Source organism: Thalassophryne amazonica, chromosome 19 (genome assembly GCF_902500255.1).
Source record: "Thalassophryne amazonica chromosome 19, fThaAma1.1, whole genome shotgun sequence".
Taxonomy (NCBI): domain Eukaryota; kingdom Metazoa; phylum Chordata; class Actinopteri; order Batrachoidiformes; family Batrachoididae; genus Thalassophryne; species Thalassophryne amazonica.
In genome coordinates, this window is record NC_047121.1 from 68,140,321 (window position 1) to 68,167,997 (window position 27,677).

Sequence of the window (27,677 nt, forward strand, 5' to 3'; positions counted from 1 at the left end):
GGAGGGTCCCCAACACAAACACAACTCCATCTCTGGATGGAGCTGCACCTTAAACAGAGAGAAAAAACAGAATCAGGCATCAGAAAGACAAAAAATACTGTATAATTTGCCAGCATTAATCAAGAAGAAAAACAGAAGAAATACTAAGGTGATCGCCGGGTGCTAGCCCTAAACTTCACTAAAAGACCCAGAAATTAGGTAAAGTTGAGGCCGCGGCCCGCTCCAATTACTAATAACATGAATTAAAAGTGTAAAAAGTGTAAAATGTGCAGTAACATTTTACTAACAACATTCATGAACATTTTGGAAATACATAGGTCTTGTCTTGGTCTAGTCTTGTCCATAAATATACAGTAGTAGCACTGTACAGAATGAACCACTTACAACACAAATGGTTAGCGGCGGTCTGAATGAAACGGGGGCTTTAAACACGCAGAGGTCATACAGGGTTAAACTTGATATTGAATAAAATAAATATGAAATTAAATAAAGAGTAAATCTCAAAAAGTAACTCAGCATCTGGAGCTTCGACTGTTCGTTGGACAAATGATCATTTAAGAAGATGCCTTCCTGAGTTCGGACAAGTTGCGTTTTCTGTCGTTGGTCACCTTATTTAATTAGTCTAGCAACCTTAACAATAGTTGACAGATTAATCAAGAGTTTAAAATTAATAATAATTGTCATTTGCAGTGCTAATTACTAGGGTAAACATGCAAGACAGTTACAGTGAGTTTGTGAGTTCTCAGTCGTAATGGTGATGGCCACAATAAATACAAATTATGTGATTTAAAACGACCCTGCCTCACACCCTATGACTGCTGGGATAGGCTCCAGCCCCCTGTAACCCTTGACTGGGGTAAGCGGATATAGAAAATGGATGGATGGATGGATGGATGGATGATTTAAAACACAACATTAATGGTAATGGACACTTTTACTCACCGCACTACTCCACACACTCAAAAAAAAAAAAAAAAAATCAGATAAGGTGTGGCAAGTTGTGTCTGACACCTCAGCAGCTAGTGAGTGGGTGTTCTATTTCATTTTAACAGATTACTTAAACACTTGACACTCTGTTTTCATTGAGGACCATCAGCAAAGGTTCCTTGTTTTAATTGTTCTTTATGTTCCTTAATAAAGGGAAAGCAATGATACGATCTGCGACTAAAAACCGTAATTTGATCCAAACCATGGGTTTTGTGATCTGCTTTACGTGTAATAACTACACTGTGCATTTCGTCTTAATAACAATGTAATTTGAGTTTATTTAGAGCTCTACTACTGATGCCATAATGGTACCATGTGTTTCCTCTACAGCAGTTTGAGGCAAAAACAAACCGCTATGAAACAGCACAGTTCTTCAAGATGAGTAGAACACTCAGAGGTCTCACTGCTAATAATATTTTAATCTAATTCAGGTCGTAAAAAGTGGACTGGCCCCAGTTTCTTGAGGTCTTACGCATTCGTAAAATGCTACAGGTTTCACCTCCTGCTGTATATTTACTGTATAAATGATCAATATTAAAAATATAATTTCAACCTAATTTAGGCACAAAGTGACTATAGACGGCACGCGATGCACAAACAGGTTGTTATTGTGATCATCTCACTCACAATAACAAGACAACATGTATATAATCCTACAGCAGTGACCAAATTTCACTCCCTCCGTCTCTTTCTTCCATCCTTTCTCCTCCCATCGGAGAAGAGCGAGAGATGAGCAGTCGTCTAGTAGTGAATGGCTGCCGTTGTAGCCAGAAGCCGTGCTGTGGTCAGGACTTGAGTGAATTAAACATGTGAGACACTCTATGTGGGGCTGCTGTGAGTTTACAACAAAGGCTACAGTAACTGCAGTGCACTGAATCCACCTGAAAAGATGTGATCAGGCAGGAGAAAGAGGAGAAAAATGTCCAAAAGTTTAAACCTTCAGAATCTAAACTTATAACTATACAGCTGCAGCTATGATTAAGATTATAAATTAAATCAATTCTGGGGACATGCTCCCAGAATGTGCTTCACCACATCCATGACTCCACAGAACCACCTCGAGTCCTGGATGGCAACCACTCAGGCAGACAACCTGAGAAACCTGAAAAAACAAGATCGTGCACAGAGGACCGCACCAAACGACCAAAACATCCAAGCTGATGCTTCCTTACAGTGTAAACGATGCCCGTCATCTTAGTCTCCCTTGATACAGTCATTAATTTAAACACATGCACACCTGAAACCTCATCAAACTGCTTTTTGTGTGACATTCAAGGAATATCTTATTTGCAGACTGACATAAACAAATCCCCACAATTAAGGAGCTTGAATCAAAAATCTGAAACTGATCAAAAAACACTTGCAGAAAATATGTTTTTACTCATGCACAAAAAAAAAACACTCCATATATTACATTTTCATGCCAAATCATATTATCCATAGACATGAGAAGCAAATAGCTTTAACCTCAATCCTGCAACCAAATTACAGTTTGTGGAGACAAGATTAAGATCACAGATTAGTATTTTAGCTTTGATTAAAAGACAACAGGGAAAGATTATCACAGATCAACACCATCTGCAGTACCAAGTTATCACACACCTGAACATTTCTGAGCAAATACAACAACCCAAATTTCAATCACAATAAATGAGTTCAGTGCTTTGTGGCTGGAATGCAAAGGGGGATGCAATTCATATTTTTCTGATTAGACAACCCGATGATCATTTTTCTGTTGCACAACCAACAACTATTTAGGATCACAAAAACAGAATAGTAAAATCTTGCATTTTAAAACCTGAAAAGAAACACAGCTGCATTTTGTATTGAAATTAACCTGCGAATAGTTAAATTTGTACCCCTCAGGACATGAATTAATCAATCTGTTCCACTATTGACTAGTCACCATACATACACTCAACACTGCTGTAAGCAGGCCTGAGTGCACTGATGTGCGCACACAGCATCCTGCAAAGTGTAGTTACAGACCTGGCAGCGATGTGGCTGTAAAACAAGCCCGAGTCGCTGACACTCTGAGGGAGACAGTAACGCAGCACCTGAATCCGATGTACATCCATTTTGGCAAAATGGGAAACGGCAGCGGCGGTGGCAGGGGGCTATGACACAAACGCCCTCGTGTTCTTCTCCAACGCCTTTAATGGACATTTATGAAAGCATCAAAAAGTCTAACAGGCCAAAAGCAGCTTAATCCTCCTGAAACATAATTTAGGAACAGCGATAACTGTGCAAACACTCCAGAACAGGAATACGACAAGAATTCCAATTTTAAAAAGTCCTGGTGCACTGCTGCTGCATCCGCTGTGAGCCAGGTGATCCATCCAGAAACAAAAAGATGAGTGACGGACAGCCTGGCAGAGATGAAGTCACTGACCAGTCTGCTGTCTGACTGCATAGCAGATGTGTGTGTGTGTGATCATACTGATAACCCAGGGGAGATTACCTCATATCTGACTCAACCAGCTACCACCCCCCATCCAAGAGTAGCACGTGTCTGACAGCCCCCTCAGGATTAACAAACAGTAGTCCACGCTGTGGTGTGCCACTGATCAGGATGCACTCTCTCGTTCAGGACACGCAAGTACAAAGTCCATTAATGTTGGTCAGACAAAGTGACAAACCGATTCTCAATAATAATAATAATAATTCTGAATCTGTACTTGAACTGAACTCAGTAGGAGTCACTTTAGAAGCCATCTGTTTGATTGTTATCTGGAGGGACCATATTCAGAGTCTCATCCAAATGTACCAGAATGCACGATCAACACCAGCGAAATACACACACAAAAAAAAAAAAAAAAGACTCATTAGATGAACTCAATTCAATTATGTGTAGGATTTCATCTAATAAATATATGTATATATAAGAGATATAAATATATGTCTCTTCACTGACTTCCTGTCCCTGTGAGATCAGATTTTAAGGTTTTGCTACTAACCTATAAAATTGTTCAAGGACTGGCACCTCCCTACTTAGCTGACCTAATTAAACCCTATGTACCGGCCCAGGCTTTGCGTTCTCAAGGTGCAGGACTACTTTATGTCTCTAGGGTGAATAAAAAGTCTGTGGGTCACAGATCTTTCTCTTATCATTCCCCTGTTCTGTAGAATGATCTCCCTGCATCGATAAAATAGTCAGATTCTGTTCAGACTTTCAGGTCCAGACTTAAGACGCACTTATTTTCCCTTTCGTATGGCTTGCACACTGGCATAGTATCTTACTGTGCTTTTTACACTTTTAAATTTATTTTATTAGTAAACAGAGCGTGCCACGGCCTCAACTTTATCAAAAGTGTGGATCTTTCAGTGAAGCTTAGGGCTAGTGGCCAGCGATCACATTAGTATTGCCTAGTATTGCTGACAAATTATACTGTATTTGTTGTCTTTCCACTGCCTGATTCTGTTTTTTCTCTCTGTTTGAGGTGCGGCTCCATCCAGAGATTGGTGTGGTGTCTACTTCTGCAACCCTCCCGTCCTGTGCACCAGCAAAATTTCCTGTATATTCGTTTTGTAAATTGTTTTGTCGATTGTGTCAACAGCATTGCCCAAGCAGAGGGTCACCCCTTTAAGTCTGGTCTGCTTGAGGTTTCTTCCTCAATCATCAGAGGGAGTTTTTCTTTAACCACTGTTGCCTGTGTGTTTGCTCTGGGGGTTGGTAAGGTTAGACCTTACTTGTGTGAAGCACCTTGAGGCAACTTTGTTGTGATTTGGTGCTATATAAATGAAAATAAATTGAAAATGTAGCCCCAACACAAATAAAGCACATCCATGCAAGATCATTTAATTTAATTTAGTTGGGACTACATATAAATTATTAGATGGAAACCCAATCCAATGAGTCAGTTTTTTCAGTGTACAGAGATCTTCACGGTCCAAAACTTTGGACGTCACGTCAAAAACCTGCCCTAAAAGCCAATTTGCAAATTGGATATACGTCAAACAACAACAAACAAAACAAACAAAAATCTACCGGTTATTAGATCCAACACAAAATGGTAACAGGGATGGGCACTAAGAGTGCGTGCAGTGCAACGCAAGTGTCATTGCTACATTTATTTTAACACCCAGGACCAGTAGCAATTGTCTTTGTGTCCAAATGTGGTTTAAAAAATTTTACAGTGCATGTTAAAAGATGCCAACATGACTCAAAACAGGATGTTCATTGATCCTCACATGCATCTATAAGCAAATAATATTTTACAACTAAATATGTAGCGGTGTTTATGGATTAATTTACAGAAATACTAACTGCAGTAGGCCTAGTTCACGAGCCTGCAGCAAATTCTGTCCCAATCTGTCCCACCTAAGGGGGCAAAACAATACTTACAATCCAGTGTGTGTATACCATAGTCTTCACAAAAATGTATAACCTTCCCAAAGTGGTAGCTATAGCCAGGTCGTGTTGATAAGTATATCACATTATTTGACTCATCAGAAGGATAACAAAACAGTATAATTTGAGACTGGTACCAAAAATCTGTATGGCCCAAAGACTACGCGGAAAACACTGCCTGTGTAATCTGAAGGAGATATTGGTTCATGTCATGGAGCTGTAGAGTATGACTGCTTCCCCTGTAAATAATCTCTTCATGAGGCGCTGACTTTTTCGACTTGTTGCGCCAAGACAGAGAACCGGTGGGGAAGGGTGGGGGGGGAGAAGGCTCCGCTCCGCTAACTGATCTGACGGCGCAAAGTGCCGGAGAGGGACTTCAATCAATCAATCAATCAATTTTTTTATATAGCGCCAAATCACAACAAACAGTTGCCCCAAGGCACTTTATATTGCAAGGCAAGGCCATACAATAATTATGTAAAACCCCAACGGTCAAAACGACCCCCTGTGAGCAAGCACCCGGCCACAGTGGGAAGGAAAAACCCCCCTTTAACAGGAAGAAACCTCCAGCAAAACCAGGCCCAGGAAGGGGCAGTCCTCCGCTGGGACTGGTTGGGGCTGAGGGAGAGAACCAGGAAAAAGACATGCTGTGGAGGGGAGCAGAGATCGATCACTAATGATTAAATGCAGAGTGGTGCATACAGAGCAAAAAGAGAAAGAAACAGTGCATCATGGGAACCCCCCAGCAGTCTACGTCTATAGCAGCATAACTAAGGGATGGTTCAGGGTCACCTGATCCAGCCCTAACTATAAGCTTTAGCAAAAAGGAAAGTTTTAAGCCTAATCTTAAAAGTAGAGAGGGTGTCTGTCTCCCTGATCTGAATTGGGAGCTGGTTCCACAGGAGAGGAGCCTGAAAGCTGAAGGCTCTGCCTCCCATTCTACTCTTACAAACCCTAGGAACTACAAGCCTGCAGTCTGAGAGCGAAGCGCTCTATTGGGGTGATATGGTACTACGAGGTCCCTAAGATAAGATGGGACCTGATTATTCAAAACCTTATAAGTAAGAAGAAGAATTTTAAATTCTATTCTAGAATTAACAGGAAGCCAATGAAGAGAGGCCAATATGGGTGAGATATGCTCTCTCCTTCTAGCCCCCGTCAGTACTCTAGCTGCAGCATTTTGAATTAACTGAAGGCTTTTTAGGGAACTTTTAGGACAACCTGATAATAATGAATTACAATAGTCCAGCCTAGAGGAAATAAATGCATGAATTAGTTTTTCAGCATCACTCTGAGACAAGACCTTTCTGATTTTAGAGATATTGCGTAAATGCAAAAAAGTAGTCCTACATATTTGTTTAATATGCGCTTTGAATGACATATCCTGATCAAAAATGACTCCAAGATTTCTCACAGTATTACTAGAGGTCAGGGTAATGCCATCCAGAGTAAGGATCTGGTTAGACACCATGTTTCTAAGATTTGTGGGGCCAAGTACAATAACTTCAGTTTTATCTGAGTTTAAAAGCAGGAAATTAGAGGTCATCCATGTCTTTATGTCTGTAAGACAATCCTGCAGTTTAGCTAATTGGTGTGTGTCCTCTGGCTTCATGGATAGATAAAGCTGGGTATCATCTGCGTAACAATGAAAATTTAAGCAATACCGTCTAATAATACTGCCTAAGGGAAGCATGTATAAAGTGAATAAAATTGGTCCTAGCACAGAACCTTGTGGAACTCCATAATTAACTTTAGTCTGTGAAGAAGATTCCCCATTTACATGAACAAATTGTAATCTATTAGACAAACATGATTCAAACCACCGCAGCGCAGTGCCTTTAATACCTATGGCATGCTCTAATCTCTGTAATAAAATTTTATGGTCAACAGTATCAAAAATTCTTACCCATTCACTAAAATGAATGGGTAAGACCTTATATTTACACTGTGTGTGAATTTACACCGCATGAGCAGTGCACATGGGAGATGTCCCAGTCGCTGCCCCGCCACCAGGAGACGTTCCGGGTTCAAAGGGGCGAAACGTCCGGAGGAGGTGCGCCAGGGAGCAAATACCATAGCAGGCGAACACCTACCTGTGATCATGTACACTGTGTGTGAATTTACACCGCATGAGGAGTGCAGCTTTAAGGAAATCAATTGACAGCATCAACTGACGTATTTGGACTTATGAAAAAGCCGCATCATTGTAAAAGCCACAGTGTTCAAAGTGTGTGAAAAAAATTTGCGGCTTATAGTCCAGAAATTACGGTAAAATGGAATTGGACACGTCCCAAATGCACTTACTCTGCATCATGCACCAGAGATGATCAAGATAGGGCCCATAATCTCCAACACCATTGAGCCCAAATTTACAACGGTGGCACACGGGGTAGTTTCAGGGGTGGGAGGAGTGGGAGACCATAGAATCAGGGAAGTGATTTGCATTTTAATTAGGTCATGGGTTCAGTGAGAGCAAAATCATATTTTGACTAATGACTACATTACTAGAGTTAGGCACTCAAAATTTTGACAATATAATCAAAATAGCATATGACCAAAATATTTTGGTCAGGAGGTCATTCAGGGCAGAATTTGATCCAGAGCTGGGTGGAACTATTTACTAGTTCAAGAATTCTTCCTGTTATACTGTAACACTGATTCTGTCTCTTCAGGACAAAAATTTAGTCGAGTAAAATAATTAAAATCATTTCACTCATGGTACGTTTTGTATTTCAATTTGTAGGAACAAAAGCAGCATTTCAGACATTTTTAGACTTTAATAGCTCTAGAAATGTAGCTGACGGCCATGAAATGTGATGAAGACACTGCAGTACATCCAGATGACAGAAAAACAACAGTATAGGCCAGGTTTTTAAATTACCGGCACTTTAAAATGAGGGGAAAAAAAGACAGTGCCGCTGAAAACCAAGACAATGATCCTCCTCCCACCCCCAATTTATCCTTGTAGAAGTGTTGGTATGTTCTGCTAAAATACAATCATTAATCGATTTCTTAGCACATTTTAGAGGCTCTAACATCAACGGAATTATAGACACGCCAAAAATGCTACTAAACCAGGGATTATATTTTGTGCTGTAATGGCATCATTCAAAGGAAAAGTCCATGAAAAATGGTGTTCATTTGATTCATTCAGTCATTTTCTAAACCTGCTTATTCCAATTAAGGGCCACAGGGTGGTTGGAGTCTATCCCAGCCACCACTAGGCACACACACCCTAACCCTAATCCTGGACAGGCCATACAGCTACACAAACACATTCACAGCTACAATCAATTTAAGCTTTCAGTTTACCTAATCAGCATGTCTTTGGAGGTGGGGGGAAGCCAGAACCCCCGGGGGAACTCAACCTGCAAACTCCACACAGAAAGATCAGGTCTAAATCAAACCTGGAACCTTCTTGCAATGAGGCAACAGTGCTCACAAATATCTAATGTCAAATTTCCACCAAAGCATTTCCAGAGTGAAAACCACATGACATCATTTATTCATGACATAAAAGCCAGTTGGCCCCCAGGCTAAATGTCACGGCCACATACAAGATGGTGAGCAAATCCCACTTCACTCTTTCATTATCACTGCCACATCACCCCATCTTCCTCAGAACCACCGCTCTCCTCCAGTCACCCTGATGCTTAAAGGAAAACACGGCTTCCGTTAGGAGACAAACACTTCAGTGGATGCACAAAGCTACAGAGGAAGCTCATGTATGCAGCACGCTCTGTTCAAAATGTCGCTACAGTATGATGACTAGCGTGGCACGTACAGAAGCACGTATTTCAGCCCACTACAGTCAAATGTTTCATTTGATCCACAGTAAATGTGTGTACTGTATGTGATCATTCTTTTTCATTTAAAGACACAAAACCATCAAGATTGCCACATCTATGACACCACTTGTGTCCTGGATGGCAACCACCCAGTCAGACAACCGGTCCACCCCCTCTTCTTCAAATTGACCATTTATCTGCTGCAGCCAAGTGAAGTGTGGGCATCCCCTTTATGTTCTCCAGCCACTTGGGGCCTTCAAAGCTCAGGCACCTACGTATGTGCTGGATCATGTTTGGGTAAAAGCACCACAAGGCCAAAATATCACAAGTGACACTCCCTCATAATGCAAGTGTTACTCATCTTAGTCTCCCTAAGTAAGCCCTCACTTGATACAAAGACATTCCAGTGGTACCCAAGGATCTTCAAAGGTATCCAGTCATCACCTTAGGTCACTACAGATCGAGATCTAGCCAGTAATAGAAAATTATCCAGTTTCATTCATACTGCCTCTGTGCAAATGTATATATCCACTTTCCAGCTTGCACATAAAATCCATGTGTCCTTTTGTACTTCAGTATTATGTCGAATGTGTTACTGATACAGAAAAGTAGCTTTGTGTTTCTCTGCACTCACGATCTAGTGTCATACATAGATACCAGGAGTGAAACAATTGACAATACCAATAACAAATCAATTTTAAAGTAATAGATATGACTATATCAATAGTAGAGAAGCTTGAATCTTCGACTGGACTGGGTTGCTTGACGCGAGGACGTCTTCTCGACAAGAGTCAAGACAGAAGTCAGACCACCAGAGCAAGAATTTTAGCTGAGGAAGCTTCTGCGATTTGAAGCAAAACGTCATTGCGTTAAGCAACCCAGTCCAGTCGAAGATTCAAGCTTCTCTACTATGGAAACCACCTGGACAACTAAGAGCCTACACAGAAACAAGACTATATCAATACACAGTCCTCTGATTCCATCTAAATGGATTCAGGGGCCCTCTGCCAACTGATGCACAACCTCAAATGGATATCTTCTTCAATAGTCTAAGCAGGGAAAACAAACTGGATGATCATTAAAAAAAGAAATTGGTAAAATCTGTTTCCATGACGCACTTCTTCTACTTCACTTTCTGCTGTTCAACTCCTTCTTCCTGTCCACTGCTGCAAGACAAGGGTAATAAAAACATACTGTAAGAAAGAGTGAGTCTTGTTTGTACTCGGGGTCGCCACAGCAAATCCAAGGTGGATCTGCATGTTGAATCAGCACAGGTTTTACGCCAGCTGCCCTTCCTGACGCAACTCCACATTACATGGAGAAATGTGGCAGGGGTGGGATTCGAACCAGGAACCTTCCGCACTGAAACCAAGTGTACTAACCACTTGGCTACTATGCTCAATGTTAAATGTTTGTTCACGCCTTGAACAAACAAGCTGGTGACATTTGTAAGGAAAAACTGTCCAGGCAATTCTGGATGATAGGAAGAAACCACAAGCAGATCAGACTCAGTGGGGTGACCATCTGTTTTGGCCATAAGAACAAAATAAAACACAGAATTATCAGAACATGTGGTGATGGAAATGAGAGAGAGAGACACAGACAGACACATAGATGAGATAAAAGATTGTCCAGTGTTCACAATAACAGCCAGCCTGAATGGACAACCAGGAAGTGAAGACCTGAGGCCCTTCCAAGCGGCCACACCAGTCAATTGGTGACTACACCAACACCAAATGCTGTTGTTGGTTTTTAGTTTTGTAAGTAGTGTAAGATTGTGGTACTCACTAGAGCCCGACCGATATGGATCTTTTGAGGCCGATGCCAATAACGATATTTGGATGAAAAAAAAATGCAGATAATCGATAAATAGGCTGATTTGCTGATAGCCAATAAATCAGCTGATATTATTTATTTATTTTTTTAAATGAATAAAATGTTCTTTTTTGGACCCTTAACAAAAAAGATATGAGCTAAAAGCTGAAGCTTTGTCCTCATATTGATCAACTTTATAACACAGAAGAATTTTCAAGTTAAAAAAATGCAATCAAGAATTAAACCTTTGTGAAATTAGCAACTACATATCCTTAAAAAGAGTTGTGAAATACATCTGATCTTGTACCTCTTGTTGCTGCAACTTAGATACAGGTTCAGGATAAGGATGTACATCCTTATAAACTTACTTGTATGCTTTTGTCAGCCGATCAGTGCAGTGTGATGGCGAACTATAGGGGCTGGTGATGAACACATTTAAGCAGGGGTGTAAGCAGCTCTCAGTTGAATGGAGACAGAGCTCCATCTACTGGGCAAACGTGCAAAGACATTTTACATTGCCGACACAAACATTATTTCAGTAACTGTTCTGTTTATGAGAAATTATCGGTGTTCTATTGGCAAAATTGCAGCCGATAGTGCGTACTTTGAAAAGGGCATATATCAGCCGATAATATCAGCTGGGCTCTAGTACTCACTACAAAAACCACAGAATTTTACCAAGTACATTTGTCTAATGTCAAGTCCAAATACCTAATATACACCTCTTACAAGACAATTACCAAAGAATTTAAATTTCATCAACATATGGACTTGTTTTTAAACAGTACATCTGAGAATCTGCCTCAGTTCCAACCCAATCCAAAAGTTGCTCCAGAACCCCCACAGAATACCGCAGTCTTGTCTGCACTCTGCATTAATTCTGTCTGTATTTGTACCCGTTTTCTCAAAGCTTAAGAATACGAAAAAATGGAGCAGTACCACTGGAAATCAAGGGGGCACTGTAGCCAAAGTTCAAGCAAGACAACCGGAGACAAAACATTTATTTATTTGATGTGTGCACATACTACCTCGATCTACACCACTGCCTACACTTTTGTTTCTTCTGCGGTACAAACATTACAACTTGTTTTTTCATGTTTACGTATCATTGTCAGAAACGTTCAACAGGGTCTGCAGTGACATCTAGTGGATTACATGTTTAACATAAGTGTCATCATAACGGACGTGTGGAAGTACTTGGGTCCTGGCGGCTGCACACATTTGTTGTGTTCCGTTCTGCCCAACTGATCCACATCTGTATTTGAGCATCAACCCATCAATACGTCCCACAGTAATTTGCCGAGGCCATATGACGGAGAAAAAAAAACCTGCTGTCATCTGGTTTTTGATAGTCCCATTCACTCAGAGATTAGCACTCTCTGTCCCTGTTTCCAGAGTCTTTCTTTCCCACACACACGCAATGAGTCAGATGGGATCAACTCTGTGAACAAACGAGAGCAGCTGACAGACAGCAGCTCATTCCTTTTTCCCAGAGAAGAAAAAAAGGAACCTATGAAAGATTGCTGAGAGAAACCAACTGCACATCTCTGCAAACAGCTGGCAAAAAGACAGACAGGGAAGGAGAAGGATAGACGAGAGAAAGTCAGCAACTCCTAGAGGAGGCTTTCGCTTTTTTCCTGCACAAGGCAGCTGCATTATTCAACAGCATGTAGAGTTGGAACCATAGCGAACAAAAGAAAAACAATCTTATATATGCTGCTGGAAGAGTTACAGATCATTTTGTGGTCAAGCAGCTGAAACCTGAGCCAAACTTTAGAGAACAAACATCGTTACTACACACACTCCAAAGCAAAGGTCGTCTAACGCACACAAGTCGAGAGCGAGAGGTGATGTCGCCTTACCCGAAATCATCAAGGGAATACATGTCGCTGAAGAAGATCGTGAGAGGAAGAGTAAGAGAGGGGATTACGCTGGAGACAAGGAAGAGTCAGCCTGACAGCACAGTGTCGCACACATGCTGTCCGACGCCGCGACTCGACCTTTCCCCTCTGCGAGTGTTCAATCTACGCTGGAAATCTACAGATCAGAGGTGCAAGCCTGGGAGGAAGAAGGAGTGGGTGAGAGAGATGATGAGGAGTAGGAGGGAGCAGAGGAGTGAGGGAATGTGAGAGAGAACATGTGACCAGCACAGACCAGTCAGATCAGTGCACTCAGACGACTGGAGTGCCGTCTCAGCCTCCAAGGAATCTTTTCCACCGGATGGAAATTACATGTTAACCTATATAGGAAACAAAAACCCTTTTACGCAGACGGCTGCCTAGAAAGAACAAAACAGATGATTCAAACAACTGGGATGAAGCTATAAATAGACTTTGCGCCATCTTTAAACCTTTAAACCCAACGAGAACAGCATTCCTGCCTCCAACAAGCACCAATAGTCTGCAGGAGTTATCACATGGATTCTTTTACAAGAGATGCACCAATCCCAATATTCATACAGTATTTTCTGGACTATAAGTCGTGTTTTGTTTTTTTACTTGTTTGGCTGGTCCTGTGACTTATATGTGAAATGATTCTATGTCAAAATATACTGTATTATTATCTACGGCCACAGGATGGCAGCATCTACACGCATGGCAGGATATGCCTGTATACTGATCTGAAGGTGGTACTGTCTGATCCACATTCCAGAGCAATAGGTGGAGGCAAATATACCATTAAGATGGATGCCAACTGCCCGAAAACAAGAAGATCTGAATGAGGAGGACATGATCCATCTTAGAAAACAAGCAAAATTAACAAATCATGCTCTCTAACTGAAAGACCACGCCCTTGAGTAAAGAGCAGAAATAATCTCTGGACGATAGCTGTTCAGCACTCTACGTGTTTGCACTTTGTGGGACAGTCGCAAATAATGACTTTTATTCCACACTCTTGAGTGTTCTCTGACTATTTTACAGTGCACATTCAGTTTTGGCTGTTCGTGTGTGCAAGTGCATGTGTATAAGCGTGCGTAATTAAAACAAAAAACAACTATTTTCTACTTTTCATGGCTGAGTGCTCTTTCTCAGGCATAGAAAGTCCAATAAAAGGTGCCAATTTATTAATGTTGTAATGAAAGTCTATAAATCTGTTTTCTGTAGTTTGTTAATTGATAACGTGTTTTGTGATGCTCATATTTATTTTAGATTTATTGACCTACATTGGTTAAGTTGTTCTTTGATGTATAGATAATAGTAATGTAATTATTATATGGAATGGCATTTTGTTAATACTGATTTTATTGAAGGGTCATGTTGTTGGTGTTATGCTGAGGCTGGGGAGCTGGAATTTGATCAGGGTCACTTCTGTGCATGGTGAAGATTGCTGTAGGGTTGTTCATTTTCCAGCTGTCATATCTCAAATCATTTCACCTTATTTCAGACAGTATACTGCACCTTCTGTATGACAAGGTGTAGGGTATTTGTACGTCTGAGGGCCTAGGGCTGAGCATCTCCCCAACTCCTTTTTTGAAGAAAGTTGGTTCACTCCCACCCAAAATTATTTTTTTTAATTAAAGTTCATTAAACACTCGCCTAATTAATTCTGTGACCCCCACCATATTGTAAAAAGCCAAAAAAAAAAAAAAAAAAAAGAGTTTTCACAATGTTTTTCTCCTCTTCCATGTCTGACTTGTGATGACGTCATCCGTTTGTCCTGTGCTCTTATTGTGAAAGACTTGTGCGTTTTGACATGTTTGGTGATGACGTCATACCAGAGTTTTCTGGTTTAATATAAACACTGTGCAAAATGTCAGGTAACTTCCTTTACCTGAATGATGGTAAAACTGAGATCATGGTGTTTGAGTGCACTGGCATACCAAATGTGGTAACACCAAATTTTGGTGCTTTGGCTAACTATGTAAAACCAGCTGTCAAGAATTTGGGAGTGATATTTGACAGCTGTTTGAGGTTTGATCAACAGATAAATTCTGTTGTCAAAGCTAGTTTTTTCCAACTTCGCCTCTTGGCTAAAATAAAGCACTTTCTCAGTAGACGTGATCTTGAGACGGCCATTCATGCTTTCATCAGCTCCAGACTTGATTATTGTAATGCACTTTATTCGGGCATTAATCAGTCGTCTCTTGCGCGTCTCCAGTTGGTGCAGAATGCTGCTGCTCGTCTTTTGACAAACACTTCTAGACGTGAGCATATTGCGCCCATCCTATACTTACTCCACTGGCTTCCAGTTTGTTTTAGAATTGATTTTAAAATTTTAATGTTTGTTTTTAAAGCTATTTATGGCCTTGCACCTCCCTACTTGTCTGAAATTTTAACTTTGTGCACCTACAGTAGGACGTTAAGGGCGTCTGGCCAGCTTTACTTAGATGTTCCAAGGTCAAGATATAAATGCTGGGGTGATCATGCTTTCGCGGTAGCTGGCCCCAGACTGTGGAAGGAGCTACCTCTTGAGTTACGTACTATTCCTGACCTAGCACTTTTTAAATCTAAGTTAAAGACTTATTTATTTAAACTGGCTTTTAACACTTAGTGGGGAGGTGACATGTTCTGTTATTTTTATGTTCTTTTTTTATGTGTTGTTTTAAAATTTTATTTTATATGTGTTTTATTTTGTAAATTTGTGTTTTTAATGTTAAGCACTTTGGACACCAGTCGGTGCTGTAAAGCGCTTTATAAATAAATGTTGATTGATTGATTGAGTGATTGAGTGAAGTAAATTATTGTCCGTGTGGTTAATACTGAAAACCAACTGTGTACGTCATGTCACCTTATGTTTTTTTTTTCTGCTCCAGAAATCAGCTGACAAGGAACACATGACAAAATGACAGGAGAAAAAAACAAAAAAACAAAAAACAACATCAACAACAAAAAAACAGACACAGACAGGTAATTCATTCTTTATTTGAGAGGAAATCAGACATATTTTTGAAATGGGTGGTCTGACAAAGGTAATATTTGGCTGAGATTATGCAAATACCCAGCCCCGGTGGCACGGTGGCTTAGTGGTTAGCACTGGTGCCTCACAGCAAGAGGGTCATGGGATCGCTTCCCGTCCTTCTCGTCTCTGCGTGGGTTTCCTACAGGTACTCCGATTTCCTCACACAATCAAAAACATGCTGCTTAGGGTCTGCTTTTTTCTCTGCCCTTGACCAAGGAAGCATCTCTACATCTGGAATTGGTCCCCAGGTGCTGGACTGTGGCTGCTCACTGCTCCTAGTGGTTGGATTGTGTCAAACTGTAATGAGGATGAGTAAAATGCAGAGGACAAATTTCGTTGCATATATGTACAATGCCAATAAAGACCCTTCTTCTTGTTCAAGGAGAATTTCACACGGAACGCCCACAGTGTTCAAACAGGCAAATACGGTATATTAACTGTGGTTTGTACAGGTTTTCAAACCTACTGAATCAATTTTATTTATTGATTGATTTTTTAATTTATTTATATTTAATTCAAGACCAGGGATTCTATGTTAAACTGAAACAGAGTCCACAGTCAGTGTTAGGATATTTGATATTGGGGGGGGGGGACCTGAAAGACTTCACTCAAGTAGTTTTCTTGATATTGCGATTTTAAAATGATCTCTTAAAAAACAACTATGCACGAAAATGTACTTTGTTGTTTTCTTAAAAAAATACAACTAATGACACTTGATATGGGAAATGTCACACTTGCCACATTGAAGAATTATATCTTCCCCTTGGAATTTTTTCAAGCCAATCTGAGTTTGTAAAGTGGGTATTTGGTGAATTGACACAGAATGACCCATGTTCAAAACCTGGCATTTTCCGTGATAAATAACTTAAACAGCTGAGTTTTCTATTGACTAACTAAACTGTTTCAACTGCTTCTTCCTGACATCCAGCTTATATCTGTCACATTATCCATTTAAGTCAGGTTAGGTCAGGGACCATGTGCTGGTGCCACGTGTTGCCACACCCACCACACCACGGACCTGCCATGGGTCCTGAATGGCAATCACCCAGGGAGACAACTGGCACATCCCCAACGTTCGAAAGTGACCATGTTTCTGCTGCAGCCAGGTGAAATGTGGGCATCACCTTGGCTTTCTCCTGCTGCTGGGATTCTCCACACTGAGGCAGGAACTCATTAAAGGCCTGGATGTTAGTCTTGATTTGTCAGTAAAAAGCTGAGCCGTGAGGATGCCGTGGCTCACATGATGCAGCACTCTGCAGGAAGACCCACAACTCAGCATTTTACCTTCCACTCGCTGCACTCGGCCGATCTACCGTTCCTCTGATGAGTCACCGCAAGTGCGTCACAAGCCATCCTGCATTGACGGTACAGGACAGAGGTGCTGCTTTCTAGCTCTCTTACTCCGTCTCTCGACAAAAACTGAACAACAACCATCAGGATGACAAGAACATAGCAGTACAGTCACACTAATGCAACCAGACTAAAAATAACAACCCCGCTCACATGCAAAGACATCGTTCACACACATGCTACAATGGAGGCAGTGATGCTGCACAAATTCTTGCCCTGAATGATGTCTCTTTGACAAAGCAATGTTTTTGTTGTTTTATGGAGATGACTGGAGTCAAAGAACAGATCTGCCTCTGGCAGAAACACACAGCACGGGACACACAAACAGCTCAACTTTACAGAAAAGAGGAAACGGTGTGTTTGTCCAACTGCACTGGAAGATTCAGCTTTCATGTTTACTGCCAGATGGTAAAATAGTTGAGCTACTGGCTCTGTGTTTTAGCAGGTTACAGCTGAGCATCATTTGGATCAGAATACGAAATGCAGAAGCAAAACGGTTTCCAATCCAACACAGCAGCTATTCAGAAAGAAATCCCAGGTGAAAGAGCGACAATCAGTCTTATTTGTCTATTTCCTCTCTGCTCACAGCTTCAGTCTACTGCCATAGTTTCTAAAAACATACTCCTTAAACATGGTCATTATATGCCAAAGTCATAATGAAGATCAATCAGACTCAATTATGGTCTAGTGGCAAATGCATCACCAGATAGCACCACTTGTATTGGAAATAGAGCACAAAAATCTGCTAGTTACAGATCTCAGAACTATGTGGATCAGAAGAATTCACTGAATGCACAATTTGGACCTTAATTCCAAAGATGCTTCCCCACAACTGAAGGTCACTGTATAATGCATTCACTGTATGGTCAATGTACAGTAATGTTCAGAATCATAGTAGTGCTATGTGACTAAAAAGATTAATCCAGGTTTTGAGTATATTTCTTATTGTTACATGGGAAACAAGGTACCAGGAGATTCAGTAGATTCTCACAAATCCAACAAGACCAAGCATTCATGATATGCACACTCTTAAGGCTATGAAATTGGGCTATTAGTTAAAAAAGTAGAAAAGGTGGGTGTTCACAATAATAGTAGCATCTGCTGTTGATGCTACAAACTCAAAACTATTATGTTCAAACAGCTTTTTTTATCAATCCTGTGAATCACTAAACTAGTATTTCATTGTATAACCACAGTTTTTCATGATTTCTTCACATCTGCGAGACATTAATTTTGTTGGTTTGGAACCAAGATTTTGCTGGTTTACTAGTGTGCTTGGGGTCATTGTCTTGTTGAAACACCCATTTCAAGGGCATGTCCTCTTCAGCATAAGGCAACATGACCTCTTCAAGTATTCTGACATATCCAAACTGATCCATGATACCTGGAATGCGATATATAGGCCCAACACCATAGTAGGAGAAACATGCCCATATCATGATGCTTGCACCATCATGCTTCTCTGTCTTCTCTGTGAACTGTGGCTTGAATTCAGAGTTTTGGGGGTCGTCTCACAAACTGTCTGCGGCCCTTGGACCCAAAAAGAACAATTTTACTCTCATCAGTCCACAAAATATTCCTCCATTTCTCTTTAGGCCAGTTGATGTGTTCTTTGGCAAATTGTAACCTCTTCTGCACATGTCTTTTATTTAACAGAGGGACTTTGTGGGGGATTCTTGCAAACAAATTAGCTTCACACAGGCGTCTTCTGTCACAGCACTTACAGGTAACTCCAGACTGTCTTTGATCATCCTGGAGCTGATCAATGGGTGAACCTTTGCCATTCTGGTTATTCTTCTATCCATTTTGATGGTTGTTTTCCGTTTTCTTCCACGCATCTCTGTTTTGTTTTGTTTTTGGTCCATTTTAAAGCATTGGAGATCATTGTAGATGAACAGCCTATAATTTTTTGCACCTGCGTATAAGTTTTCCCCTCTCCAATCAACTTTTTAATCAAACTATGCTGTTCTTCTGAACAATGTCTTGAACGTCCCATTTTCCTCAGGCTTTCAAAGAGAAAAGCATGTTCAACAGGTGCTGGCTTCATCCTTAAATAGGGGACACCTGATTCACACCTGTTTGTTCAACAAAACTGATGAACTCACTGACTGAATGCCACACTACTATTATTGTGAACACCTCCTTTTCTACTTTTTTTTTTACTAATAGCCCAGTTTCATAGCCTTAAGAGTGTGCATATCATGAATGCTTGGTCTTGTTGGATTTGTGAGAACCTTCCCACTGTCGCCAAGTGCTTGCTCACAGGGGGTCGTTTTGACCGTTGGGGTTTTTACGTAATTATTGTATGGCCTTGCCTTACAATATAAAGCGCCTTGGGGCAACTGTTTGTTGTGATTTGGCGCTATATAAATAAAATTGATTGATTGATTGATTGATCTACTGAATCTACTGGTACCTTGTTTCCATGTAACAATAAGAAATATACTCAAAACCTGGATGAATCTTTTTAGTCACATAGCACTACTATGATTCTGAACACTACTGTATAATTTTTACCCAATGTGCACAGCCACGCAAAACCAAATTTGACAGTGGTAACAAAGATGTAAATATTCCGGCGGCATCATCTTGAATCTGTTTAACACCAGGCAGCTGTGGAACTCATAAGCTAGCTAAGTACTAACTAGCAGTGGCTTGAATTACTAATCAAATTTACCATCAATGGTTACTAGGGATGGGTACTGATAAGATTTTATCAATATCGATGCCATTATCGATTCTGCTTATCGATCCAATTCCTTATCAATACCTCTTATGAATTTTCTGTGTACTAAAAGTAGGCTTTACATGTTTTCTACGTCAACAACATTTTATTGAGTCTTAAAGTAAATAAATATGAAATTGGTCACTGGATCCTTGATCTCTGGACATAAATAAAAATAAACAAAATCTATAGTTTTTATCAAAAGCATTTCCTTTCCAGATATTTTGGCATTATTGTCTCTCCATACCTCTGAGCTGAGCTCAACTGGCTGCTACAAGTCAGCGCAGGACATCTCATTTTGGGAGGAAAAAAAAATTTATGATCGATTGCAGTTTAATGTTTGTATTCCAACATTCGGAAAGAGGTGTCATTTGATTTAAATGGCGATTAGCTTTGAAATTATTAATTTTGACCGGACTCTGTCTAAGCAGAGAGCCGCACAACGTTTGGAGCAGTAAAAACGGAACGGAGGATGAGTATCATTTCTTTCTCGCAACAAGACAGGAGTCCCAGTTAGTGACTTTAATCTGCACAAAAGTGACTCACGATTGACATATTTTAATGGCTTTGAGAGGGGTTAAGAAGCGGAGTTGCCACTTCGGCAGAGCATCGAAGCAAAGAACCAATGAAGTAACGGGTTGGAGCACTGTTTCATTGGTTCAAGCTTCAAAGCAGAGGTGCACTGCAGAAACGGTTGATTACAGACCCGCTGCAGGGTCTGTAATCAACATAGAGAAATAATCTTCCCAACAAACACTCCCAAAAACAACGGCCGCTCTGAAGGACCGATAAGGGATGGTGGTAGACTGAATCATTTCTTAACGATAACCAAAAAGAACCAGTTTGACACCCATCTCTAATGGTTACCCATTAATGTTTTCTATGTCTATTTCTGTAAAATAACCACATGCAATAATATGTCCACAAATCACATGCAATAACAACTCGTTTACAAATCCCTGCACTAATGTCACCTTATCACACCTAAACTCCATTTCACATATTGTAAGGAAGATGCTCCTATCTCCTTTTCAATCCCAATCACGTTTATATATATGCATATGTGTATAGGTATGTGTGTGCATATGTGTGTATATATACGAGGTCTATTAGAAAAGTATCCGACCTTATTATTTTTTCAAAAACCATATGGATTTGAATCACGTGTGATTACATCAGACATGCTTGAACCCTCGTGGGCATGCAAGAGTTTTTTCACGCCTGTCGGTTACGTCATTCGCCTGTGGGCAGTCTTTGAGCGAGGAGTCGTCCACCCTCTCGTCGTTTTTTTTTCATTGTTTAGGAATGGCTCAGAGACTGTTGCTTTGTTTGATAAAAAAATTTTCAAAACTGTAAGGCACAACTGAGTGGACACCATTCAATAAATTCAGCTGGTTTTCGGTAAAAATTTTAACGGCTGATGAGAGATTTTGGTCTGGTAGTGTCGCTTTAAGGACGGTCCATGGCACCTGACGGCGATCTGCGCTTCGAGGCGGCAGCGTCTCGCCGTTTCAAGTTGAAAACTTCCACATTTCAGGCTCTGTTGACACAGTAAGTCGTCAGAGAACAGAGAACTTTCAGAAGAAGTCGGCATGAGGAGTTTATTCGGACATTCCATTGTTAATGGTCATTTTGTAATGAAAGAACGTGCGGGCAGAGTCGCATGTCGGGCCGGACCCGACCGCGGGGGGTCGCGGCAGGAAAAACACCTCCGTTGGAAATCTTAACGGGCAAGTTGGAACATGCCCAAGCTGTTAAACAATTTCTCAGTTACTCACTTGTTGAAAGCCATTAAAAGCCGCCTGAATTCTACAAATGGTTTTCAACACGGAGGTGTTTTTCCTGTTGCGGCGCACACAGATTTGCCGAGTCGTCACGGAAACGACTCGGCGAATTTGCGCGTACATCTTTCATTAAAAAAATGTGCTTAAACAGTGGAATGTCCGCATAAATTCCTCATGCCGGCCTCTTCTGAATCTTCTCTGTTCTCTCACGATGTCCTGGGTGAATTAAGCCTTAAATTAGGATGTTATCAGCTCGAAACAGGCCGACGACAGCGCCTGGAAGCGCTGCACGACGTCCCGCTTCGTGGGAAGTCCTTACACCGACAGAAACACCCCATAATCTCTCATCAGCCGTTAAACTTTTCACAGAAAACCAGCTTAATTTCTCGAATAGTGTCCACTCGGATATTCCTCACAGGTCCAGAAAAATTTTTGATAAAGCAACGCGCGCCGTCTCGAGCAGCGTGTGAAACAAAGGAATTCAGCCAAGAGGGCGGGACCACATCTCACTCAAGGCCTGCCCACAGGAAAATGACGTCACCGACACGCGTGAAAAAACTCACGCATGCGCACGAGGGTTCAAGCATGATTGGTGTAATCGCACGTCATTCAAATCCATATAGTTAAAAAAAAAAATAAAAGGGTCGGTTTATTATCTAAGAGACCTCATATATATATATATATATATATATATATATATATATATATATATATTCTATTTCTACCTCATTTCTTATGTCTAAGTATTATTATTATTGCTTATCCTTGCACACGCTGTTTGATGAACATTTTCCTCTACTTGCACCCATCTTGTGTGTTTTTTAAGAGCTGACGTAACGTGAATTTCTCCTCTGTGAGATCAATAAAGTTTATCTTTATCTTTACCATCAGAATGAGTGAATAAACAAATTAACATTAATTCACCAACAAAATAGCGACATCAACGTAAGTGACTCAGCAATTTCTCAGCTAACATTAACTCATTAGTAGGATCAGCATGAGTGACTAAACAAATCTCCAGCTGAGGTTAAATCACTAACAACTAGATTGGAATGAACAAATAAACACATTCATAAATAACAGTAGAGAAGCTTGAATCTTCGACTGAACTGGGTTGCTTGACACGAGGATGTTTTGCTTCAAATCGCAGAAGCTTCCTCAGCTAAAATTCTTGCTCTGGTAGTCTGACTTCTGTTTTGACTCTTGTAGAGAAGAATAATCAGATCAGACGTCAGGAAAACTGTAATGAACACTACATAGGTGAAACTAAGCAACCTTTAAACAAGAGGCTATACCAGCACCGCAGAGAGGGCGCCAGTGGACCTCAGTCTGCAGTTCATCTCCACCTTAAAGACACTAACCACACGTTTGAGAACAAGGAAGTTAAAATCTTAGCCAGAGAGATGAAATGGTTTGAGAGAGGGGTCAAGGAGGCATTCTTTGTAAAACAGTTGAAACCCAGCCTTAACCGGGGGGCGGGTTTCAGGCATGCTTTGTCCCCTGTTTACAATGTGGTACTCAGGTCAAAGCAGTTTCAGTCTTTTGTTCATGGTAATGAGTCATTCACGTCATCAGGAAAGAGTCGTCAAGGGAACCGGCAGGAGAGGCGTCCATCCCATCATTAGGAGGGACAGCTGCCCTGTCATTAGAAGGGTGCTAACTAGAGCACAATAGGTGCTAATTAGAGCTATTGTTTAGTCACTAGCCTATAGCAGTCTGCCTCTTGGTAGGAGGGGTCTGGTTAGGTTTAAAACTCCAGCTTTTGTGGCTTCTGTTTATTCTTCTCTACAATTGTCAAGACATAAGTCAGACCATCAGAGCAAGAATTTTAGATGAGGAAGCTTCTGCGATTTGAAGCGAAAAGTCCTTGCATCAAGCAACCCAGTCCAGTCGAAGATTCAAGCTTCTCTACTATGGAAACCACCTGGACAACTGAGAGCCTACACAGAAAAATTCATAAATAATGTTAATTCACTAACATGATGGCTACCAAAGAGTGTCGGATCTGCAGGATATTTGGACTCCAGTACTTGTGGAGACCAGATACCAACACAGAACACAAACACCCACATTTCCTGGTGATGGTACATGTGGCTCAGTTTTGGAGTAGGCCCCTATGTAGGTGTGAGTGAGGCGCAGGGGGAGGGGAGAGGAGGAGAGAGGGTCCCGTCATAAACTGCCTGGCAACCACCAGAATAAACACCCACCTCCACCTCCTCCTCCTGTGGGAGTGACTGCATTAGTTATTTTCCCCCTCAGCCTCGTGCACTACACATAACCAGCATTTAGTGCAAGTATAGATGATGCTGTCGTTTCCATGACAACATTAAACCCTGCATTGATAAAATGGGCGGGCCCGGTCCTGACAATGAGGGGGGGGGGGGGAAGAAAAAAAAAAAAATTCGCCTCCTGCGAGGCCGTATGGGGTCCGTGGGGCTGAGGCCTCCAGATGGAGCTTTATGGTGACACATAAAGCAAACATAACGACCTGTTTGGGATCTTTAGTATAAATATTTGAATGCTGAAGCAGAAGGCGGTTCTGTCGCTTACCTCATTTTCTTTCGATTCAGCCGGAGGTGATGCCGGCACCGGTGTTCAACGTGAGCAGTAGTCCGCTTTTATCTCCGGACACAGGCTACAGTTTCAGGCAGCAAAACGGCTCACCGGCCTCCACCTTGTGTAGCCACCCCCCCCGTTCGCGTCGGGAAGTATACTTCTACGAACGCGTCGCGTTAAGCGTGAAGACGAGTCCGCTTTGTGCTCCGTTGTCTCTTCCCAAACGTGCCGCCGCGTATCCTTAAGTCCATGTTCAGCCACTGTTCGTGCTCGGTATAAGACGGTGACCTCGGGTAGCCAGCCGCCGCCTCCCTCATGCCATATTTTCTTCCCATTCGGAGTGTTTTGGTGAGGCGGAGAGATTTTTGGGGAAACGCTGAAGCGGCGCGCGGAGGAGGAGGAGCTCACTGCTGCCCACCAGCGGAGAAGACGCGGACGTGCAGGGCTATGACTTTTACCGATACCTGTGTCAAAGTATCGGCTGATCACCATGATAGCATAAAAACTGATATGAAAGTCTACATACAGAGATTGGACCAATTATTCCTTTTAAACTGAATAAACTTGTGAAACTTGCATTTTCAGAAAAATTCCGAAATTACAGCAATATTTGATCTTGATTATTTTGGCACGTATGAATGAGGGGCATCTCCGCTTACTGTCCTTGTTAAAGTTCTGCATACTATGCAAAAGTGGACAAACTTTAAATTTTGCGTTTGTGAAATTTAATATTTTTGGAAGAGGGCAGCACGCTTTCGGTTTCAGTATGAGGCGCTAAGACGATGGCTCTGCTGCCTATCAACCTTGCAATTTTTTTTCTCATAAATGGGGGGAAATTTTCTAATGCATACTAAGCAAGATATAATATTTCCATAAGTGCACAAAGCTGTTCTATGTATCCAGAAGTATTGATCAAATTGCCAGACTTTTTATACTTTTTAGAGAAATTAAAGCCCATTCCGAACCATAAGTAGAAGTGTTCCACCAGAGCAGGACAGGAATGAAGCAGTGAATAAATCAGAGATCATCCCTGTTCACAAACTGTGCACAACATAAGTGGCCCTTTGACTTCTATTTGCAGTGTTATACAGTGAGGAAAATAAGTATTTGAACACACTGTGGTTTTGCAAGTTCTCCCACTTAGAAATCATGGAGGGGTCTGAAATTTTCATCTTAGGTGCATGTCCACTGTGAGAGACATAATCTAAAAAAAAAAAAAAAATATCCAGAAATCACAATGTATGATTTTTTAAAATAATTTATTTGTATGTTACTGCTGCAAATAAGTATTTGATCACCTACCAACCAGCAAGAATTCTCTCACACAGACCTGTTAATTTTTCTTTAAGAAGCCCTCTTATTCTGCACTCTTTACCTGTATTAATTGCACCTGTTTGAACTTGTTACCTGTATAAAAGACACCTGTTCACACAATATACATAGCCAAGACCAAAGAGCTGTCTAAGGACACCAGGGACAAAACTGTAGACCTGCACAAGGCAACAGGCAAGCAGCTTGGTAGAAGACAACAACTGTTATGATTATTTATTAGAAAGTGGAAGAAACAAGATGACTGTCAATCTCCCTCGGTCTGGGATTCCATGCAAGATCTCACTTTGTGGGGTAAGGATGATTCTGAGAAAGCTCAGAACTACACAGGAGGACCTGGTCAATGACCTGAAGAGAGCTGGGACCACAGTCACAAAGATTACATTAGTAACACATGATGCTGTCATGGTTTAAAATCCTGCAGTGGAGCAAGGAAAGCTGTCATTATGTAGTGTGCCCCGAGGAGCGGATGCTGATGGCACCATTTACAATGCAGTCAAGCATGCAAGGGCGCAATTTAGAACTAGGAATTGGGGAGGACAAAGTGTGAGGCCCGCAGGGCCGAAGCCCATAGGCCGGGGGTCTGGGGGCGGCTTTAGGCCCCCAGAAGCCAACGGTTTCTAGATAAGCTCAGATGCATTCTGAGCATCCAGAACAGTAATTTTAATGTTTTGAGAAGACCATAAAGTGGACACCATTTGACTTATGCAATTTGAAACTGTGGATATAAGTACTTTATTCTGAGAATAGCCAGCATTGATTTTATTAACATCCTGGTGTAAATAAGGTATCACCACATGTGTAGAACGCAAAAAGAATGATAGGTTGAGCTTTCATAAAAAAAAACTGCAATGTGGTAAAATGTATTCATAAATATGAAAGAACAGGCTCTTAATTATTAACTATCGCATACTGTATTTTTTTTCCTCAAAATTTGTTTTTGCATAAGTTTGAAAAACAACAGATCATAAGTTTAGGTTAAATTACTTATCACATTTAATTTTCAAAGTGACACTAATGACAGCACTCATACTGAACATAATTTCGCTTGCATAGACTGATTTTGGAGATCAAGCAATAATTGCAGATGGGCTTTCTGAGGTCCCAGATTGCTTTTCTGATTTCCTTTTCTAACTTTCAGAATTTAGTAAATTAGCATATGGTCCACTGATACTTATGTGTAGACACTCATCCCTAGAGGCAACTATTTTTGGTTTCAAATCTGGGCAAATGCAGTCCCAGAAAATTCCGAATGTGACAAACAAGAAACAGGTGTTGTAAACAAGTCAATGCTGCTAAAAATACAAATTTGCAGAAACAAAGATACTTTTCGGACATAGTTTGCGCATAAGACTGACATGGTTTGCACATAAGACTGGCATAGCATGTTTCAAGTACACACATATGTCAGAAGGTGGGGAGACGTACCATATTCTGTCCCCTCTGGTTGAAAAGGCCGGGGGACATGTCCCCCCTATCCCCCACCAAATTACGCCCATGCAAGCATGGCTGGGACCCCATTACACATTGGTCACATTACCTATAAGAAAGAGAGGCAAAACAACTAGTTGCCATTCATGTTCAGTCAGACTGGGCGTTTTACAGCAACAAGGGAAATGGTTGCTGTGCTGCACCATTATAGACAAGAAGTCTATTTTATGCAAATGCTAAGTGATGTTACACAGTGACTACCAATCTGATTGATGCAGTGTGATATACACTGTAAAAAGTGTAACATGCAGTTGTTCAAACTAAAAACTGTCACTTAAAACAAGATAAAAATATTGATTTGATCGTGAAACTCATTTTCTTTGTTTAGTGACTTCAAATTTGATTTGAACTGAACTAAATATGCTGTATATCTAATGGACTCAAAACAAAATTTTTTAGTTTGCTCAATTTTCTTCTTCTTCTTTATGACCTGCAATTAATATTTTTAGTTTGACTCAAACGTGAATTGCACATGCGCATTGTACTGGTCTCATTTGCCTTCGGGGAACCGGCCAGACGTGGATGCACTGGGTGGATTTTGTCCAACAATAAACGTAAGTAGCAAAGCTGTTACTGATAAAGTTTGAGTGTTTTGTATTGTC

At 41.0% G+C, this 27,677-nt stretch overlaps 1 protein-coding gene and 1 long non-coding RNA gene across 4 annotated transcripts in view; one reads left to right on the forward strand and one right to left on the reverse strand.

Moving 5' to 3' along the window:
• evla (Enah/Vasp-like a) overlaps window positions 1-24,380 on the reverse strand; it is an 85,036-nt gene extending 60,656 nt beyond the window's left edge. Inside the window, exon 1 of one of the 3 annotated variants that reach the window (XM_034194956.1) lies at window positions 12,804-13,201. In XM_034194956.1, the coding sequence (XP_034050847.1) occupies window positions 12,804-12,826 (23 nt within the window). In that variant the 5' untranslated portion in view covers window positions 12,827-13,201. Of the gene's footprint in view, window positions 1-12,803; window positions 13,202-24,249 lie in introns of those variants that run through there. The other 2 variants (XM_034194959.1, XM_034194957.1) reach the window with 2 other exon arrangements.
• On the forward strand, window positions 13,028-24,405 carry LOC117531810. Its single transcript, XR_004566739.1, has 3 exons — window positions 13,028-13,038; window positions 20,709-20,713; window positions 24,276-24,405. It is a non-coding gene; the product is annotated as an uncharacterized LOC117531810 (long non-coding RNA).
• The last annotated feature ends 3,272 nt before the right edge of the window (window positions 24,406-27,677 follow it).